The 22,456-nt window shown below is 37.9% G+C and overlaps 2 protein-coding genes across 3 annotated transcripts in view; one reads left to right on the top strand and one right to left on the bottom strand.

Moving 5' to 3' along the window:
* Window positions 1-130: 130 nt before the first annotated feature.
* Window positions 131-20,046, top strand: LOC131983900 (TANK-binding kinase 1-binding protein 1-like). 2 transcript variants are annotated; one of them, XM_059348727.1, is made up of 13 exons: window positions 131-239; window positions 7,773-8,013; window positions 8,132-8,263; window positions 9,252-9,356; window positions 9,506-9,656; window positions 10,731-10,924; window positions 12,459-12,526; window positions 12,616-12,722; window positions 12,855-13,045; window positions 13,131-13,397; window positions 14,875-14,955; window positions 15,055-15,282; window positions 17,358-20,046. In XM_059348727.1, the coding sequence occupies exons 2-13, from the start codon at window positions 7,783-7,785 to the stop codon at window positions 17,484-17,486; spliced, it is 1,884 nt and encodes a 627-aa protein (XP_059204710.1). In that variant the 5' UTR covers window positions 131-239; window positions 7,773-7,782; the 3' UTR covers window positions 17,487-20,046. The 2 variants fall into 2 exon arrangements, with proteins under 2 accessions (XP_059204710.1, XP_059204711.1); XM_059348728.1 differs by lacking the exon at window positions 131-239 and having other exon boundaries at window positions 7,015-8,013.
* A 1,728-nt stretch (window positions 20,047-21,774) lies between these two features.
* Window positions 21,775-22,456, bottom strand: part of LOC131984047 (oxysterol-binding protein-related protein 7-like) — a 29,851-nt gene continuing 29,169 nt past the window's right edge. The window contains exon 23 of the mRNA XM_059348913.1: window positions 21,775-22,456. This exon is cut by the window's right edge and continues 440 nt beyond it. The gene's annotated coding sequence lies outside the window, so the exon portion shown is untranslated.

Here is a 22,456-nt window from a genome sequence, read left to right as displayed (position 1 = left end):
TCGGGTAAATTGAAAAAAAAGGGTAATATCAGCTGCTTTCTGTTGTTTATATCCATTCTCTTACCCTCCCCTTCTCGTTGTACGGCCGACAGGGGGAGGGGGAGGTATGCTTTGAAATGCCACAAACACACACACACACACACACACACACACACTGACTGCTGATGTCAGACTCCAGACTCCAGTCATGTCGACCCTCCTCAGCACCACCATCATCTTCATGCCTTTTCTACAGATCCGTAAGTAATTCGGCTCCATCGTCGTGTTTGTCCTTTTCCTGTCTTTCCATCCTCTGCCCGCTGCTTATATCAGCTGTATTTCTTTCTGCTGAAAGCCTCGTTTACCGGTGAAAACAAGCTTTCACCGTCACCGACCGGGTCACTGGATGTTGTGGTCGGGGAAAAGGCTCAGCAGTGACGCTGTAACGCACATTGGTTACAAGGTTATTATGAGGCAAATATACAGACGGCAATGTTTTTATTCAGTGGAGAGGCTATAACGACGCTATGATAGAGTGGCGATGCACGTGTTGTGTTCATGTGCTGTAGGATTTCTAGAGCACATCTTGACAATGTGTAAATTATGAGATTTGTAGGCTATATCTTGTAACTGGACATGAGAAAGGTGGCATACATGCTGTAGGTTTAGCCGAGATATGCTTTGGGTTTAGCCTAGATATAGCGTTCATTTCAGTAGCCAGTTTGTGCCTCTCATGTAGGCCCATAAGCACATATTTAGGTCACAGAGGTGCAATGTTTAACCCAGAATATCATTTTAAAATAATAACCTCCTATATTTGCAGAACCCCAAAGCCTTTTCTAACCATCTACAGTCATGGAAAAAGATATTAGACCACCCCTGTTTTCTCTAATACTAATGTAATAGTACATTTGTTTGGACAAATATAATGATAACAACAAAAATAGCTCATAAGAGTTTACTTTCAGAGCTGATATCTAGCCATTTTCCATGGTTTTCTTGATAATGATTTTGGTTATTATCAAGAAAGCCATGGAAAATGTCTAGATATCAGCTCCCACATTAAACTATTATGAGCTGTTTTGTTATTATCATCATATTTTTCCAAACAAACCTTTGTACCAGACATTAAAATGACCAATACATTGAAGAAAACAGGGTGGTCGAATAATTTAATTAATTTTAATTTTCTGTGACTTCGTATGCAGGTTACCGCGGGGAGTCATCTTTGTTTTGCTTGGGAATATTTGCGAGTCAGTGAAATTAAAATCTCAATTTGATCGAATTTTGATTAAGAATTGAAATTGTGACACCCCTGTCTTAGCTCTTAATCGTTAAAACATTTTTTTTTAGTGACAACCCCACTGTCATTTAAGTGTTGTATAAAGCTCTGGTTTGGTTCAGATTTATTTATTTTTTAAATATGAGTAATTGTAGTCTATTTCTCTGTCTGTGACTCTATACTAATGATAATTTGGCAGAACCCATCAGGTTCTGTCAGGCTGAGTTTGGGTTGTGGTTGTGTCATTTTTTAGGCACTTACTAGTATTTAAATAAGATAAGATAATAAATGACTTTATTTATCCCGCAGTGGGGGAATATAGTTGCCACAGCAGCTCAAGATACAGACACATAGATATAGAAGACAGAATAAGAATATAAAAACAAGACATACACGTTTTTGTTTGTTTTCCTGAGAGTACTTTGCATTACAGATATTGCACATTGGAGAAAATAACAGAAAATATGAGTAGAACTGCAATTGATCATGTTTTTTTTTTAAATTAGATGATTTGATAAATTTACCCAAATTAGCCTACCAGTTGGTTCTTTAACCATATGACATGGTCATAGAAAAAATCGCTGCAACGGCATCACCAGGTAAAAAACTGGTATATTTGTCATATATCTAAAAGAATCATAATAGCACAACTGATTTAAATTCTTTTTTGGCTTAAGATCCAGAACTATTTGCATTAATTCTGGTTTTAAAGACTTTAAATCCTTTTTCCTTACCTGTCATTTCTCCTCACTACACTCTCCATCTGAGTGGGTGGTCATTCTCCGATACAGCTGCTGGATGAAGTCCAATCAGGCCAAGTGGAGCAGTAATCTTTGCTCTACATGTGTTTGGTTGTAACAGCAGAAACAATTGTCAAAGAAGGTAGAGGGATAAAGGTGTGTGTGTGTGTGTGTGTGTGTGTGGGGGGGGGAGGAGAGGCCAGAGGATCACCTACAACACTAGAAAGTGTGTTTCTATGGACTGACTACATCACAAAGTTAAATAAAGAAAAGATTCAGTAGTGAAGTAGTTTTGCTCCCAATTTTAGAAAAAGGACTGAAAGTATACAGTAACAGGTGATATATCATAGTATATAATACACACACACCACACACCTACACACCTGCAGCTTAATTGTTTAATGTATAACAACTTATCTTTGTATACCCTTTGTATAAATAATGCCCTTCACTTGTCACAGAAAAACATGACTGGAATGTAACATACAGTCCTGGAAAAAATTATTAGACCACCCTTTTTCTTTAATTTCTTGTTCATTTTAATGCCTGGTACAACTAAAGGTAGGGGTTTGGACAGATATAATGATAACAACAAAAATAGCTCATAAGAGTTTCATTTAAAAGGTGATATCTAGCAATTTTCCATGGTCTTGATAATAACCAAAATCATTATAAAAAAAACCATGGAAAATGGCTAGATATCAGCTCTTAAATTAAACTCTATTTTTGTTGTTATCATTATATTTTTCCAAACAAATGTACCTTTATGCTGGGCTTACACCAAAAGATTTTCACAGTCCCAGACTAAAAACTGAAAGTCTTTAGTAAATCTAGGAGTTTTACTGGAGTCACGGCGCTCCCGTCATCTCCATCGCTAAGTTTACGGTAGTAATCTGCACTGTTTGATATCAGTCTTTTCCTAGCCTTGGGTTTTCGATCATATCAAACATGTTTGATATTATCTCAAGTCTCAGTGACGTAACACAATCAACAATACTAGTAAGCTCAGTCCTAAATAAAAATATAGTGATGTTGTATGGCCACAAGCGGGATTTTTGGGGTCGCTGTTTCTTAGTAAAGAGAACAGTAAGGAGACCCAGTTAAAATGTATAAATAAATGTATACATAAATAAGTAATAAATAATTGATGATTAATGTATGATTAACTAAATGAAAGTTGATAGAGCTGATAAATATAATTATTCAATTCAGCAAATTATAATTAAATAGGACATGTATATCATGAATTCATTTCAAAATTTTCCTTTCCTTTATTCTATATCTATTTTTACTTTAAAATAGTCAACTTTTCATGTCAGAAAAACAGAAAAACCTTTTCAGCTTTGTGAGGGGGCATTTTGTGGCGTCTTCTCCTCTTCTTTTTGTTGTTTTTTTTTCAACACAAACCACTGCACACACTAGAGCAGCTGGAGCCAAAAGCTGCTTCTCCTCCATTTCGTAAGTTTTTACTAAGAGCATGATAGGAAAAAAATGCTAAAAGAGTCGAGTTGTAGTCTTGTAAATAGTGAACCTGCAAGATTCAGTCTGTTTTAAATCTCAGTGTGAGACTAGGCTGGGACTAAAAACTCTCAACACTTGTCTTTAGATGTGAACAGGTGTGAGCCTATAGTTTTCCGGGAGTCTTTTGTCAATCTTTTCAAATTATTCTGATGTATAGGTAGCTTTAGTTGTGCCAGGCATTAAATGAACAATAAATTGAAGAAAACAAGGGTGGTCTAATCATTTTTTCTATGACTGTAGCTAATAATGAGCTAATAATAACTCTTTGCCATATTTTATTCCCAATTGAACATAAACAACATATTATTATATAAAATATTAGCTCATTTTGAATTTGATGGCAACAACACATTCTCAAAAAACAACAAGTTCTCCAACCTAAACGGCAGCAACCCATTACGACACGAGGTACGTATTGCGGCTCGCGGTACAGCTGCGCTTTCTAAAAATGGCACACACGTATAGTTTGCGGTTGTAAAAAAGCTGCAGTTTCTGTGGATTTATGTTGTAAGTTTAAAGAGTAAATAAATGTATGTAAATGAGTAAATAGAGGGCGTAACAATTCCAAAATGGGAGGATAAATAAATTAACACATCGGACTGTATCGCTCAACAAAGTCTAACTGCAGTTATTACATTTTTGGTTGGAATTGAGTTATAACTAAAAAAATTAACCTTAACCTTAATCCTTGACAAATTTTAGATTCGATTTTGCTTTATTTCAGAGAAATAATGATATAAAAATTGCAGTAACTACAAAATCCAACTCAAAACCAAAGCAGACCACAGTAACTTCACTTACCACAGTCTGCTTTGATAGGGATCTTTGAATAGAGTTGTTAAACACTTTTAAATACACTAATTACAAAATCACTTTGAAAATGTTTATTCAGTGAAAACAAAATATAAAAGCTGAAAGAAGACAACAACATTGTAGTTACTGCACTCTGTTCTTGCTTTACTATTAGAACCTTTAACAGCTAAACCAGAGTGCAGTAACTACATTTTTTAGGTCAAAGGTCAAATAAATCTTCATGATTTTTTAGCATAAAAATGACATCATTAAACACATGTAGAAATAAGTGTCATATCACTTACCTACCTATAACCCATTTGGCTGGCCAGTTAAAAATCGTTAAAAAAAAACCTAAAAAAAACTAAAGCAGATTTTCTCAGTTTTACACATTGCGTAGTTACTGCAGTTAGGCTTTGTAGGGCAGAGTACTCTTGTTATACCGTCTTGTTAACTGTGATGAGCTTACACCAGACAGTAAAATCATTCAGGCAACTGAGGGATATGAGGGTCAGACGAAAACAAATTTTTATGAGAGGATATATTGTCTAGTGTTAAAAGATTTTTTACAGACATTGAATCATTTGATAACAGAGTGCTTTAGAAAATGCACAGATTCATTCATTTTCACATCACTCAGCATAGAACTATGGGTAATAGACAGTGCACTGCCTTGAGTTGTCAGTGTTATTCAGATAACACACACATTAAGATTGTTGTACTTAGTTAGCAAGGTGCATCTGTGGTTCAAAATGAACAGTCGACTGAAGGAGACATTTTTAAGGGACCAAATTAATGAATTTATTAAGACCAGAAAGTGATCAGGAAAATGTCTATATAGGTAATAAATCAAGTGAGAAGTAGATTCCTTTTCTCACTTCTTCTGATGCTCACTTTGAACATCAACAGCTCATCTTCACCATGTCTACATGCGTTGAGTTGCTGCCATGTGATTGACTGATTGAATAGTTGCGTTCACAAGTAGTTGAACAAGTGTACCTAATAATGTGGCTGTATGACTGACAAATCTGATTGCTGGCAAATGGATTGTGTTTCACTGGAGTTGTACCATGTACGATTGCATGTGACAAATAAAACTGATTGATTGATTGATTGAATAAATAATGGAAATGTGTGTATGCCACTTCAAAAACAACTTCACTTACTCATGTTTCAAGTGTATTTTCTTTCATTTTGCATTCTCTTTATTTCTGAATGTTATCAAAATGTTCCATAATCAATACAATTGATGACATCAAAAACTTGCATATCACTACAGCTATGTTGACAGCACCGATGCCATCACTGCAAACACTACGATGATGAGGCAGTTCACTGGGTTTTTATGTTTGACTACAGGGGGTTGTGGGTAAAGCGGACCATGGATCCATTAATAAATGAAACAACCATGTGATGAAGACATATGGTCCTGCTCTGATCTGCCCTTGGCTGACACTGTGTGTGTGCTCCAGCAATAAAAAGTCAATAGAACTGTGAGGGAGTTATGGAGAAAGGGGTTGGATAGACACAAGCAGTGTGTGGGCTGAGTGAGTGTGTGAGAGAGAGACTGAGTCCGTGGGCTGTGAGAGTGGGAGTTATCTGCAGAGAGATGGTTTGACCTCTCTCCCTCTCTGCTACTGCAGTTGCCTTTAGGCTCTATACACACACACACACACACACACACACACAATGAACATGGGAGTATTGTATTAGTAAAGGAGAGAGAGGGAGAGCTAGATCTGTATGTGGCTTCAGTTAAAATGATTAGAAAAGTGTCAATGTTATTACAATCTACAGTCACAGGCCTCAGAACTGGAGGTGGCCTTCAAGTACTCCACTGTGACAACCACTGCTCCTTACAGTGGCCTAATTTCTCATCATATCTCTGATCGATATTTAAGTTTTAATACAGAAGACTACGACTACGTGTATCTGTTTTTGATACTTTTCATTAAATCCCACACAGAGCTGTTTTTCAAAGAAACTCTTGTGTCTAGATTTGTTAAGATTTTCCACAACATTGGGTGAACTAAATTTTAGTAAGTTAGTTAGTTAGACAATTTTCTTTACAAAGTACGTGTGTGTATATATATGACAAAACAGACTGCACAGGTATCGTTGATAGAGGTGGGAATCACCAGAGGCCCTACGATACGATTTTATGCCGATACTTGAGTCACGATACAATATATATTGCGATTTAACTGTATTTTGTGTCCACAAAATCAAATCCAATCAAGAATTGTTTTGTCAAAAAAGAGAAAATTCTCAGTCTATTCATCTCACTCCAGTCTTTTTATTTCTTCGCAAATAATATGTATATTATATTTCTTTACATTAATTTTAAACACTTAATATTCTGTAATATGGATATTTGTGCGTTCATATGTATGTGGCTGTTGTAAAGGAAGAGGTATAGCTTTTGTGAACCCATGAAATATTGATGTAGTACTGCAGAGCTGCACCTTCCATCCCACTCTTATTAAACTGCTGCTCAGATCTCCTTTGGCCAGCAGCTTAATGCTATTCTGAGGTCTTGCAGATAGGCTAAATGCAGTTTAATTCTTACAGTGTCTGTCTCATTCTTATAGACCATAAAAAACACGCACATCAACTGAACTTATGATGGACAAAAAAATATCAGGAACATACACTCACCATCCACTTTATTAGCTAGCAAGGTGTGCCTAATAAAGTGGCAGTGTGGTCGTCTGCTGCTGTAGCCCATCTGCTCCAAGTGTTGTGTGTTCAGAGATGCTCTTCTGCATAGCTTGGTTTCAACAAGTGGTTATTTAAGTAACTGCTGCTGTCTGGCCATTCTCCTCTGACCTCTGGATATTTCTCTGGATATTTTCTCTTTTTCTGACCATTCTCTGCAAACCCTAGACATGGTAGTGCATGAAAATCCCAGTACATCAGCAATTTCTGAAATACTCAGACCAGCCCGTCTGGCACCAGATATCTTGACAATCAGTGGCTGGGAAAAGTGATTATTTCTGAAAACACACTCTGGCTGGCCGTTTTGGTTGGCATGTGAATGAACAGTGATGTCCCACAAATCATAGAACCATTAGTCCTTATTAATACCATCTTCTGTAGGTGTATTTCTTAAATTAAATGCTTTTGTTTTTGTAGCGATGGATCGGTTTTCTGCAACCATGTAAAAGATGTGAAGAGGGATGAAAGGATGTTCTTTATGAGAGCAGACGGGAAACGGCAAACCTGTGAGGCTCAGTTGGCTCCCTGCTGCAGTTTGAAAATGAAAATGAAACACACACATTGCGACTGTCACCTCTGCCAGAACACATGGCTTGGTGGATTGAATGCCATTAGTGCCCCTGCTGTGTGAGGTATAGATTGCAAAGTGCCTTACTGAGCTTACATGGCTCCTTGTCTGTCTGCCAAAAGTCCAGTCTGGGTTTTCTTCCGCTACAAGTCTTTCTTTCCTTCTCTTACAGCTAACTGATAATGGATCTATTCCGCAGAGGAGAGCTGGGGCTGCTGGGAGGAGGAGAGGGGCTGAGAGATGATGTAGGCATATCTGGGATTAGCTGGTCGGCCAATCGGCTGCCAGAGGACATGTACCCAGCGTCTGGATTGGCTCTAGCCGCCGCCTATCACGACATCAAGACGCGCCTGGCGAGTCTGGAAAGGGAGAACAGCAGCATCAAAAGAAAGCTCAAACACTACGAGGTCAAGGTGGAGAGCAGCACACAAACACACACAAAATAGAATATACTTAGATAATTAAATAGACTTTGCTAAACACATGAATTCTTTCCTTTCATGGAAGTTAATCTCCATTCATCTCCTCCAGTTTCCTGTGATTGGTGAATTTGGAGATGAGAGGATACCGTGCTGTTCCTGTGAGCCAATCATCAAGGAAACCAGTGTGATCCAATCAGAGACAACCAACCTACAGCAGAGGGTCAACTCTCTTACTCAGGAGGTAGTCATCTTGGATTATAGAAGAATGGCTGTGTGAAGAAGCAACATAGCAAGCCAACAGTTTAGCCAGATTATTGACACATTCAGAGCTCAAACTGAAAAGTTAGCACAACCATAGGCTAGGTAATAATCACTATTTGCACAAGAAAACTGTGTGTCTTAGTGTGCAAGGAAGACAGGTCATGGTTGAATCAGTAACTGTGACAGATAGAAACAACGTGCAGTTGTTTTAGTTGTATGATTTTATGTTTTCATTATGGTTTATTTTGTTTTCAGTCCAGTCGATGGTTAAAAAAATATCAGTAACTGTTGAATGAATTCTTGGACTGGAAGAGTCAATAGCATTTTCATTCACTGTTGTTTTTTTTCCATCCGTCCAAAGATGCACTTTATGGCTTTATCCATTGATCAGCATTGATTAAATATCTTGTAAACAAGCTTTGTGTTTGATCTCAATTCAAACCTGATTTCTTTTAGATTTCAATTTTGTTTCATAGTTATCATATTATTATCGACCCAAGATCTTCCTCTTTTGTCAGTGTGTCGGTTCATTTTTGTGAAAAAAAAAAAAAAAACGTTTGAAATCTTTTTATTTTTGTACTACCTTGTCATTTGCAAATGCCTTCATCATTTCAAGTGTTAATTGTAAAAAAAAAAAAAACCTAAATAAAAAAAGTTATTTCACTAATTTTACCTTCACCTTCATTTTCTCTCCCAAATATATTTGACAAACTTGATTTTTGTTTTGTTTTTCACCCTTTTAGTCTTTTAGTCTGACTGCACATGGTTCTTGACCCATTGGACTTTTTCACCCCCGTTATACTTCACTTCATGTATCTTGAGTGAATTGCATAGCGATGTAATGAAGCTTGACTTGTAGTTTCAACAGTAGGATTTATGAAAAGAACAAAACTAATATAGGACCCAATTTGTTGCAACAATAATTCTGTTAAAGTCTAAGAGGTTTCTGCTACCTCTCTCTGTCTCAGCTCCAGAAGAGTAAGGAGAGAGAAGAGAGGTTGGAAGAAGTCATCCAGGCTTATGAGAAGATTCACTTGGAGAAAAGCAATGTCCAGAGAGACCTAGACAAGATGGTAAACATGCACACCCTCTCTCTCTCTCTCTCTCTCTCTCTCTCTCTCTCTCTCTCTCTCTCTCTCTCTCTCTCACACACACACATATCCTTGTATTATTATTCTTAGCAGCATTTTGGGTTTCACTTGTGTGTTTGTGTTTGCGTCAGACGACTCTTGCAGAGCAGCATGTGGAGCGGATCTGCGGTCTGGAGTCAGCTCTCAGACAGAGAGAAACTTCCCTTCAGAAACTCAGCGCTCATGTGCGCAGCAAAGACGCACTTCAGTCTCAACTCCACGGCAGCCTGGACGTACCCAGAGGTAAGATAGGTTCGAATCAGCAGTAGAGCCAGTTAAATAATGGTGGCTTTAGTAGTATGAGGAGTAAGTAATACGAATAAAAGTAATAGTAACAAAAAGCAGTACCACTTATAATAATAATACGTATTAGTAGCAGTACTACCAGCCCTTAATAGCAGTTAATACCACTCTCTTAAAACTAGGTGTCACCCAAATGGACATAGAGGTGCAAAAACCCTAAATATTATAGGTGTGAATCAGCAGAGGCCCCACGTTACGATTTTATCCAGATACTATAGTCACGATACGATATTATGAAGATTTTAAGCATTTTGCGATATGGTGAGTATTGTGATACAATATATTGTGATTTAATTGATTAACTGCATTTTGTGTCCACAAAATGAAATTCAATCAAGAATTGTTTTGTCAAATGAGAGAAAATTCTCAGTCTATTCATCTCACTCCAGTCTTTTTATTTCTCCACAATGAGAGTCAAACCCACAGACAGACCAACAAAGTATTCAGTCAAATTGAACTGAACTGATATCAAACATGTATGGACGACAACAACTGCAGCATTTTATCAACTTTCCTCAACTTTATGCTTCACTGTTCTGAATTTTTTTTGAAAAAAACATAAAAAAAGCCTAACTTTGCAGTGTTATTTCCCGTAACTTCCCGAAACGATATCCTGACACACACCTGTAGATTCCTTAGATCTTCTAGTTTCATATGACACCATTATCTCCAGTATATTCCTAAAGGTGAGCCCGCTACAGCCTCCAGAAAGAAAAACAACAGCAAAAATACTGACGACCTGCCGGAACGCTAAATATCGATACTTTGCGGCCATGAATTGATATAATATTGCCATGCCAAATATCACGATAATATGCTGTATCGATTTTTGTATCGAATGGTAGTTGTGTTTCACCTCTTCATTCTGGAGTTCACTGCTGTGACTCCATGAACAAGGCAAATATCTGTGGTTAGTTATGTAACAGTGATATGTAACAGTAATGACACAGCTGTGCAGAACAAGAAATTTGTCTGAAATCTGCAGTTGAACTATTGTCCGTCTGGATTTGTTAGAGGGCTGCGGGCCGACGCTGCAGAGCTCCCGCAGTCTGGACGCCCTGTCGGACATGAAGCTGCAGCATCTGGAGGCTGAGCTGGAGGGAGCGCGGCACCAGGTGGAGGGAGCCTGTCAGAGGGAGAAGGAGCTGAGGGCTGAGTTTCAGAGGCTGCAGCAGGAGGTTGCACAGCTACAGGAAGCGCAGAGACAGGTTGGCTGTTTACACCAGTGATACTAACTATTATCTTGCATTTGTGAAGTAGTCCTGCGATGCTAAGCTAAACTTTTTGGAATTGGGGTTGTAAATAGGATCCTTCAAAAGCCCAGTGCAAACCAAGACATGGTTGTGTCACAGTGATTCTCTGACAATAAGAAAAATACAGAATAAGACCAACTTTACCCTCTAAAGATATGATATTATTACAAAATGTCTCATCACAATGCTTTGCATCAGCTTACTATTAATCAATGAATTAGAACTGCTTTCCAGTACATCACCAATAACACTTAAAGAAATGATGGAAAAAGTATTCAGATCTCTTACTCAAGTAAAAGTATGAATAAATACCACACTGTGAAGTTACTTCACGACAGGTAAAAGTCCTGCATTTAAAACTTACTTAAGTAAAAGTACAAAAGTATCAGCATCAAAATGTACTAAAAGTATCAAAAGTAAAAGTACTTGTTATGCAGAATGAACCCACTCAGATTATTATATATATTCTAAATATATTATTAGATTATTATTATTATTATTATTATTATTATTATTATTGATGCATTTAAATAAGCAGCATTTTAATTTTCTCAAGAATTAATTTTATCTTCTGAACATACTGTAATGAGGATTATTTTCAACAAATGTCAAATCACTTTAAATTTATCATGTTTATGTTAAATCTCGACCTGAAAAAGTAACTTGGCAGCTAAATGTGGAGTAAAAAGTACAATATTCACCTCAAAATGTAGTGGAGTAGAAGTATAAAGTTACATAAAATTGGATTACTCAAGTAAAGTACAACTTCAGCAAAATTGTGCTAAAGTACACTACTTGAGTAAATGTACTTAGTTACTTTCCACCACTGATTTTAAGTTACTTCTCAAAGTTGCATTGAATTCAATGTTGAGTCTTCTTTCCAAAGTTACACCTCTGCAAATCGATTTTCACCACATGCTGAAATGCACCTATTGTATACTAGTAGCTGCAAATCTGAAAACCTATGTTGAGCATGAGAATTATTGATCTTGAAGTAGCACTTTGACTTACTAGTTTTAGTTGAATGTTGGAGCTCTGATGTATATATACATCATGTTATGGCCTCCACTGTATTTTGATCTTTTAGATTTTCTTGTAATGTGGGGCTGCTGTTTTTGCATGTGAGTGTTTGCTCTGTCTGTAGAGGATCTTTTCGTTTCCCAATTGATGCCTCGTCCTGAGTGATTGCTCCTGCCCCCTGTAACAATATACAACCTGTCAATACTGAGGAATGTCCGTTGGGGCCAGTACTGATTGGTCACATTTTAGGCCATTTACTACCATGTTACAGCAATGTAAAATGTTTTTTTCTGCAGACTATTCTCTGTAACTTCAACATCCAACTTGAACCAGAGCAGAGGCTGAAGGATGGTCAAGTGCTATACATAAATAACAGTTGTATTGCTTAAGCATAGGGACAAAGCTAGACCACATGTAGAAAACAAGGTGCGATGTGACAGAGCCCTTACCACAGCTGTGTTTCCGTCAGCCACAGGAGTTGTCCCTACACTGCGAGCACTGTGATGTAGAGTGGGTAAAAAAAGCTGGGGATGAACAGTGAGTATTATTTTGATATCAGTCTAAAGTATTTGTCAGTTTGTAATTTATATGTTTCCATTTATTCAGTCACTCTCTTTGTGTTGCAGGGTGAACCTAGCATTAGCCTACACTGAGCTGACAGAGGAACTGGGTCGGGTCCGCAATCTGGCTGTGAAACAGAGTGAACTTATGCGACATGTCTCACAGGAGCCTGGTAGGCCAAACTCACCACTGCTACCAATACAGAGCATCTTCAGTAGCGACCAGGCCTTCATCCTTTTATGACGCTCTCGCTTTCTCTCCTCTCCTCTCCTCTCCTCTCCTTTCCTCTCCTCTCTTCATCCAGCCTCTCGTCCTATTCCTGCTCCTCAGCGTCTCTCCCCGACCTCCCCCCAGGGCCCCTCACTGCCACCTGACAGGCTCCTCCCCAACCCTTCTCCTCCTCTGTCCCCAAGAGACGGCCCCACCTCCTACTCCCATCAGCCGACCTGCAGCCGTCTACGAGCAAAGTTCCAGGGGCGACGTAGTTACTCAGAGGTGAGGCATTTATTAACATATTTGTCAAATTTATCAGTGAAGACTGACTAGACCTTTGAACCTTTGACACCCTTTCTGTTTACAGGTAGCTGACCCATCAGGCATGCACAGGCCCCAGGCTCGGCTGATGAGAGATCCAGTATCCACCCTCCCCAAGCCCAGGCCCCTCCTTGGAGGAATGCAGGGTTACAGCCAAACCAAATCTCAACTCCGTACCTCCTTGGTGGGCCTGGTCAGACCGGCTTCAGCTCACGGAGCTGGAGGAGAGAGAGGAGGAGGTGGTGGTGGTAGCAGTCTGAGCAGCAGTCCACGTCACTGTGGTCTGGACCTGGGCTTTCCTCGGGCTGCTGAGGTGAGACTGAAAGCTATTGAGACAGTCTAAAGCACATGGCGAGTGCATTCAGAGCGTGTCCAACTCACTTTTGCTTGCTAGTTGCTTGTGTTTTGAGGCGTAACATGATTAAATCAATCAGAATTTCAGCTCCCATTCCCTTTACATGCTATTTAGATGGCGGATTTGGAAAATTGGCGAATCAGGCCATTTTATGACACTGCTGCCTCTGAGTCCCATCAACAACTCCAAAAATGTACCAGGGCTCTGTGCAGTTGTCCATACATCATCCATCATCTTTAGCCGCTTATATGCACTCGGGTCGCACTCGGGAAACAGGTCACCAGACCATCACAGGGCTGACACATAGAGACAGACAACCATTCACACTCTCATTCACACAATTTAGAGTCACCAGTGTGGTCTGTGGGAGGAAACTGGAGGACCCAGAGAGAACTCCACACAGAAGAGCCGCAACTCTTGCTGTGAGGCGAGAGTGCTAACCACTGCACCACTCTGTAGCCCCAAGTCAAGTTTTTCCACATCAAAATTGAAAAACCAATTCTCAATGGAGCCGGCTTTGTGCACAGGGCCATTGTCATGTTGAAATAGGACAGGGAAAACAAGAAAGTTTGAGTCACACTGAGTGCTTCCCAAAGTCAAGGAAGGATCCAAAAATGATGCTTAAACCACATCCAGGTCGTGCACTGGTTTTGAAATTGTAGCACTGAATTGGACATATAGGACCTGTCCAATAATGAAGGAAAGTTTGAGTGTTTTTTATAGATCAAAGTAACTCTACACCTCACTCAAATGTTGTTATTGATTGGACTCCAGGTTTGCTAACTCCTGACTCCAATTAGCTCTTTAGCCTAAAGGTTCACTCAAAAAAGAAAAAAAAGTGAGTCATTTATGAATAAATGAATGGAAGCTCACATACACAAACACACATATATACGTATATACTTTGACTAAGACAAAATCTAGAATAGCTGCCAAAATGAACACATACAGTCATGGAATCCTTTTTCTTTAATGTATTGTTCATTTTAATGCCTGGTACAACTAAAGGTAATTTGTTTGGACAAATATAATGATAACAACAAAAATAGCTCATAAGAGTTTAATTTACGAGCTGATATCTAGACATTTTCCTTCGTTTTCTTGATAAGAACCAAAGTCATCATCAAGAAAACCATGGAAATGGCCAGTTATCAGCAGCAAAATGAACAAGACATTGAAGAAAACAATGGTCACCAATGTTTCACGGATGTGTTTAATAAAAACATGAAATAATATAATTGTTTGTGTGGTATGAGGTGAAGAATATTGTGTTTGTCTATACTTGGGACTTAGATGCAGATCAGATTTTATGACAAATTAATGCAGAAAACAAGGTTATTTCAAAGGGTTTACATACTTTTTCTTGCCACTGTACAAACTACTATATAATCCTTCAAGCTGCAGTGGTAATCACCATGCTCCTCCTTTCGTTCAGGTGCATCACTTCTGTCGCCTTGATCACCCGCCTGAGCCAACCCCACTGGTGACACCACCTCAGTCCTCTGATGATGAAGAGGTGATGATGATGATGATGATAAGGATATGCGTGGCATTTCTTGTGGCATTAACTCGGGTTATTCATTAAAATGTGTGTGTGTGTTGTGTACATTTACAGGATGTATGTACATATTTATCGCCGGCTGCCAGCCCGCCTCGGACGCTTGGAACAATTGGGATTGGCTCATTGTCGCCTAGGGAACAGCCCCCACATCCCTCATTCCCGTCTCCTAGGAAACAGCTCAATCATCCCTCCTTCTCCTCCCCTGAGGGCCCGGCCACCCTCTCTTGCCATCTGCCTCCCTACATGAACACTGAGCATGCTCAGTCATGGCCCTCCATTAATGTGAGTAGAAAATTATATGAAAATTTCATTAAACCACTAATAGATTTCCATCGGTCTTTGTAGGGAAACTAGTTCATTGAGGCAGAAATTAGACGAAAAAATGGAAGAAAAATGTGGTATAGAACCCAAAACAAACAAACACCACTGCACAGGTAAGCAGACGTATAAATAAAACTCCAAAAAGAATTAACAACAGAATGAAGAGGGTGTATATCAAACAATCATATTCACATATTATCACCTTATAATGTTTAAGCAAACCTGTTAGCAAACCTGTATGCACCAGACAAACAGCAATATTAGTAATTATTTAATGTTTTTCTGACCACTTGCAGATGCATATTTATGTATAAGTGTGTGTGTGTGTGTGTGTGTGTGCGTGTGTGCGTGTGCGTGTGTGTGCATGCTTGTGTGTATATATACGTATGCCAGTCACCTGACTCAGACATCTTCATGACCTGCACGTACAGATTTTGTAAATGAGCAAAGTCTTTAAATAAAGCCAGTGACAGCTCAATCGTTAGACTCCATATAACTATCATCAGTCCTCATCATGATGAAAAGTTATTTTTTATGTTTAAGGAAAAATGTTAAAAGGAACGTCAACGTTTTGGTTAGGTTAAAAATGTTAAGTTATATATGTTTTTGTAAGTTCAAGAAAAACAAACTGAGAGAAACAAATTACACAAAAAAACCTGATGCATCAAATATGATTAAAAAAAATAGAATTCATATATGCAAATTGATATGAATTGGCACTCCCTGAGCTAAAAAGAACAAAACAATAAGCTTAAAAACAATATTTAAAACCTTAAAAAATAATTAAAATGAGTGCAATGTGCAACAGACAGCAGCATGAATTGTAGTAAAACTGACAGTTTAAATAGACCATATAAGTGTGATAGAGAGCAAAGATAAGACTCCTGGTCTGGTGGAACCTGACATCCAGTCTGGTGAACAGTGATTTTAAATTTGAGGAGAAGAGTAAATCGAAATGACAGAACGTAGTTCTACTCCTGGAGACAGAGACCTGCTTTGGTCTGATAAAAGAAAACTATTTCTGTTTCTGTGCCAGTTATTACAATTTGGTGTATGGATGGCAAGGAGAAGCAAACCGACATTATGAATTCTGGAAATGCAAACTTTTTTTTTTCTTACCAGCATTTGTTACTGCTATCATAATGAGATTATGCAAAAGAATGTTTGAGAAAAATTGTGGTCCAGTGTTAATTTCGTTAATGAAAATTATGACAAAATATGTGAAAAAAATGTGGACAAGATATCATAGTCAATATAATGTTAATTAACTGGGGTCAAGCCAGCTTCCCCCTCGGAAAACACAGTTAGGTCAGCCACTACTTGTTTTGATGGTGCATATATTTATTAGGCGGTACAGTGAGAACTTGTTAGAACGGCCTTCAAAATGAAAGCAATGTTCAGATGAGTAATTTATGAATAAATGAATGGAAGCTCACACACACAAACACACATATACGTATATACTTTGACTAAGACAAAATCTAAAATAGCTGTCAAAATGAAAACATACAATCATGGAATCCTTTGTCTTTAATGTATTGTTCATTTTCATGCCTGGTACAACTAAAGGTAATTTTTTGGACAAATATAATGATAACAACATAAATAGCTCATAAGAGTTTATTTAAGAGCTGATATCTAGGCATTTCCTTCATTTTCTTGATAAGAACCAAAATCATTATCAAGAAAACCAGGGAAAATGGCTAGATATCAGCAGCGAAATGAACAAGACATTTATTCTATGACTGTACATAGAAGACTGTTTCATTTGCATAAAAGCAATGCTGAGGAGAGCTGCAGAGTTGGTGATAATTCTGAAGGTTACGGTGTAACCATGGTTTTCTGAGTAAAGCGACTATATCTACACCCAGCTAAATATTCCATATGAGAGGTGGGGGCAGTCCCCTCGTACATAAGGAAGGTATCCATAGAATCCTCTAATGGACTACAAAGTTTACGTTTAAACTGAGTTGAAATCTATGAGTAGATTCTGTGATTTTAAGATAATTTGATACTTGTGTTTCCTCTGTCGGTAGTTATGGATGGAGTCTGAAGAGAGTGCTGTTCGCAGCTGTCCTCTGTGTCAGCTGACCTTCCCGACCGGTTACCCTGACGACGCCCTCATCAAACACATCGATTCCCACTTGGAGAACAGCAAGATCTGACTATTTTATCAAGCATTTTACACCCACTGTCACCTGAGATGGACACCCGAGCCATTTTTATTGTTTTCTATTGAGGTTTTATCCAGGAATGGTTAGATGAGCCTGCATGCTTCTTTCTATGGAGACTGCCCAGTATAGCTGCAGTCTTCTGGTCCATGGTTACATGGTTTCATGGTTCTGGTTACATGCCTTGCTCTGGGGGCACTGCCCTCCGTCCTTCCATCCAGACTGTGGAATCTAACCAGCGACCTTCCAGTTTACTTCCCTCCGGGTTCAAGAATTCATCATTTTCGGGTTGTGAACCTTTTCATTTGTGTTGAACAAGAAAGTGTACATTGCATAATATGTCTAAAAAAAGCTTCATAAGGATTCTGAATCAAATGGTGAGTTTTACAACCAAACTCTCCATCTGTACATAGACCTGCTGAAGAAAGAAAAAGCAGATGTAGAAAAGACAATAGTGCTGCATCTTTCACAGTCTGAGAGCAGCCTGAATGTTAGGAAAAGTGATGCAATATCAGGAGCAAACCGCTCTCATGTTGGTTTGTGGAGGATCAAAATGACTATTTTTAAAATGTTTTCTGGACCTGCAATAAACTATTGTGAGGTAAAATGATTCATAGGTGGAAAAAAGTCTGCGGAAGTTAGTTAGTTTGTTACACACTGTTGTTTGGATGAAAATTACCACTAGTTGAGAAGTCTAATAGCCAGTTTCTAACTATATGACACAGGCTATATTAGAGCAATGCATGGTTAAAGTCAGGACAGTGACAGAGAGTGATCTACAGGCTAATGGAGCTCCAGAACAATCTGTATGTAAACTCAAGAGTGTGAAATGCTCCAACACTAAGTTAACGGAAAAAAATAGAGCAAAAAAAAAGCACCTACTTCCATCTCTTGGTGTGGTAATAAAAGTGCCTTGGATAAACAACAACCTATATTTTGAAAAGACAGAGATCCATTCCCTCTACTTGAAAATAACAATACAAAAAAGTATTTTTTTTTCATTGTGAAATGTTATTTTCCTCATTATTGTGTCTTATCTTATGGTTATGACAGTGCATTTCATCAACTGTCATAATTATGAGAAATTATAATTACTAATCTCAATTAATTACCAATCTACTACCAAATACTTACCAATCTAATTAAAAATCTCAGTATTGTGGGAGCTTTTATTTATTAACTTATTTATGACTGCAGTAAGACTTATTATCTATAATTGTGATAATACCTTATAATTGTTAGGAAGTATCTTGTAGCCCTGCTTATAGTTTTCACTTAATATCGTAACTGGGAGAAAATTATGACCTGTCAAGAATAACAATGGCATTATTTTGTCATATAAAAAGAACCCTGGCTTTTAATGTATCTCAAAATCCTGACTTAACTCAAAACGTATGGCATATCTCTCCTAAGTCATAGTTATCACATAGTAAGTAATAATTATGTTATATCACATAATTGACTGTTCGCATAACTCCTCCCCCGAACGCTCCTCATCCAATCATACCTTAGCAACCGTTACTAAGAGTTACTAAGAAGGTCTGTCAAGCTTTGACCTCTGAGCAACAAGATGAAACGGTCTGACATCAGGTACCCTCAGAGTTTAGCAGGAGGAGTCATTTTTTTCCCTTTTCCCAAACTCATAAAACAAGAGGAGCATTGCTGGCTGTGGATTAAACAGTGAGGGAGAACCCACTCTCAACTTAATATCTTGAAAATCAAAAGACACATGTCTGCTCCAAGTTAAGCTGCTAGCTAGCAAAGATGGGCTAACTAACGATTGTCTAGTTGTTAGATGAGATAACACAAACTGGATTTAACAGCTATGGTTCCTGTCAACTAGTATTCTTAGCACTACTAGTGGATAACTAGTCCAACCAACAAATTAATTAAATTAGGACGCTAAGCTAGCTAGCAATGTTGCTTGGAGCGTAACATAATACAGTGTTGTACAGTGCTAATAGCTAGCATCACTGAATCCCACATTGGACAGCTTTTAGCTAACATTCTATCAAAAATTCACATTAATTACTAATATAAATGATCATTTAATGTTTCCAATGAATTAAGTGATGTGGAACTAGAGTCTAACTTCTTATCTTTCAAACTGTTTCGCGTTTTGACCATGTACGTCAGCCTCTAATCATTTAACTTTAGTGAATGCAGGAAAGGACAACAGAGGGCATAACATGTTTTATAATACTGTCTAACATTACATTTTACACCTGAAACATTCCACACTCATGAGTTTATGTATTCTGTTTTTGGAGAAATGCAGCTCCACAGGTTTCCCGTGGTACAATAGAAACCAGTAGAACCATGACAAATATGTCTTCACTTTTCACTCGTGTTGCCTCTGGGCTACTGTGTGGAAACACCTGGACACATCGTGAGGAATCTTCTGCAGATATTTGACTGACTGAAACAGATTTTCTGACTAAGCTGTTATTGTTTCAAGGATGAAAGCCAAACTTAACTTAAGCAAAAAAAAAAGGTTATCTAATGTATCCATTGGAGAGATACAGATGGATTTACAGGATGATGAGCAGCAGGTCAGTGGTTCACTGTCTTGCTCAAGGACACTTCGACAGGACACTTGGCTGTGGACGGACACAAGCTGGCAGATCAAGCCAGAGGCACTTCTCCCATGAAGCCAGAAGGAAGTTGTGTGAGAGCAGAGTTGGCTCCAGGAAAAAAAAAAAAACTAAAGCATTTCTCACTTTTTCTGGACCTTTCAACCATTTCCCATGATATTCAAGACATGATATGAAGACCATGTGATATGGTTAAAAGCTCCAGAAAAAGCTTATCAGTGGTTGTTTTGTTGATTTAATTTGTGAGATATTTGAGATTGTATGACATTATTACCTCCACTTGAATAAAATGGACATCAATGGACAGTCACTGTCACAGTGGGGTCTGTGGATTAGTACACTGTAAAAAAAAATGTGTGTAGAAATTACAGTAAAATACTGTCATTGCATCAGAAATAGGGCGTAAAATTAAAAATTGAATATCACCGTAGTAGACGATTCTGATTGACGTAAATCAAGGAATAGTACAAAACTTTAACTGTAGAAAACTGTTTTTTCATGTAAAATTACCCTAAAAATAAAAGGGATTACTCAGTCTAAATGACAGTTTTTGCTGATATTTAAATTTAGATTTACAGTAGAAACTCCACTCACTTTATTTTTTACTGTGAAGTTCTGGCAATCACAGCTGCCGGTAAACTTTACCGTATTTTTTTTTTTTGTGTAACATGGTCATTGAGGAAATTGTTGCTGTTATTTTTCCAATTGCTAAAATAGCTATTCGATTTTATGGTGTAATGTTAACATCACTGTGTGAGTTAAATTACAAGTTTTTTGAAAACAAAACATAATTACTAAAAATCTGTCTGAGTTAGTTAGGTTAACTAACCCTACAGCAGAAATATTAAGCCTGGACCGACTCCCTCTCTCTCAGATAAGTCTTAACGCTACACAAATTATATTGGTATTAAATTAAACTAGAGGCAAGCGGTACCTTGACCTCTGACCTTAAGATATCTGAATGAAAATGTGCTTTATGGGTACCAACAAGTCTCCTCGTTACATACATACCTACTTAATACCCAATAATCCTGCAGTTAATGAGGAAAGTTTTTCCTCATGCAGTACACCTATTGTATTTGAATATTTCAGCATATTGGGGTCCCTAAACTGTTAAGTGCATGAATTGGTGGATTCAATTTGACTAATTTTAGTTCATATTTGATGGTGTGCTCATTGCACTGAAACCATTTGTGTCCTGACCTCAGCACATCATAACTAGATCAGAGTATGACCCTATATCTTTGCTCTTCATATTTTATATTTGTCCTCTTTAAAATGTTTTAAGCAACTGGTTAGCCAGGAAACTGAAAAGTAATTGGGGGTCTTCGTCAGCTGTTTTAGTTTAAATAATTTAAATTTAAAGTAAATATGTGAAGATTTATGTAAAGTCAAGTAAAACATGTTTCAGCACACAGACTTGTCAGATTGTGCAGGCATCACAGACTATGACAGGGTTAGTAAGACAATCAATTTACACCACCATCCGCCCATATTCTGGATTCGTCTTGATTAGTTACTAAATAATACATTTTCATAATTTTAACCCTTTAAATCCATGGTTATTCTCCTGTACAGTAATATACATTGAAAACACTTTCTTGTATATGGTCATAATCAGTAACATAAATCCATTGTGCTGTTCAGCAAATCTATTATAGAACTGTTTAAAAGAAGGCAAAACAGTGTTGATTATAGAACTTTTTATTTGAAAAAAAAACAACAACAAAAACATTAGGAAACATATTTCACTGGGTTTTAACAATAGTCTCTTTTCCTCATTAAAATCCATTGTTGAAACATCAATAAAAATACTTCATTGCATCAACTGAGAGGATATAGGTCCGAGAGGTGCAATCCTCGCCTGTCAGCTCATTTTGGACAGTAGATCATACAGGCGAGGAGGAAGGCTAGGCTTTCAGGACTGCTAGATCTAATCAGCAAAAGGACACTTTAGAAAAACTATGCATCACCAGTGTGTCGAGCCTCAACATCAGAAAATAAAACGCACACTGACTTTACAAATAGACAAGCTCAAACAGTAAGACCCACTGAGAAAGAAAGCAGGACAGCACCAGTTCACCTGTAACACACCCCATAAAAAGGACCAGATCAGCCCTCTTATCATTCTGGATTCCTCTGCAGGAAGCAAGCGCCTGAAAACATTTGAACTCATAACTGTCATTAAAATTACACTTAATAAAAATATTAATATCGGCACATTAAAACTAACTAGGCATTACATATCTGACATTTGTCCCATCAATATAATACAAAACACTTTACATACAGAGAGCCCTCAATCCAGACACAAACTATTTTCTCAAGGGCTGGGTTTTAAAAATGTATTTTGAGTCAAGATTAGCTTTT

This window comes from Centropristis striata, chromosome 13 (assembly GCF_030273125.1).
Source record: "Centropristis striata isolate RG_2023a ecotype Rhode Island chromosome 13, C.striata_1.0, whole genome shotgun sequence".
Lineage (NCBI taxonomy): Eukaryota > Metazoa > Chordata > Actinopteri > Perciformes > Serranidae > Centropristis > Centropristis striata.
This window is presented reverse-complemented; position numbering and strand designations above follow the sequence as displayed.

What these genes read in the sequence shown, in the direction of transcription:
- LOC131983900 (XM_059348727.1), top strand. Translation starts at nt 7,783, where the DNA reads ATGGATCTATTCCGCAGAGGAGAGCTGGGGCTGCTGGGAGGAGGAGAG. An exon ending in CAGCCTGGACGTACCCAGAG is followed by an intron (nt 9,657 to 10,730) that starts GTAAGATAGGTT and finishes TGGATTTGTTAG; the next exon opens with AGGGCTGCGGGCCGACGCTG. An exon ending in ACATGTCTCACAGGAGCCTG is followed by an intron (nt 12,723 to 12,854) that starts GTAGGCCAAACT and finishes CTCTTCATCCAG; the next exon opens with CCTCTCGTCCTATTCCTGCT.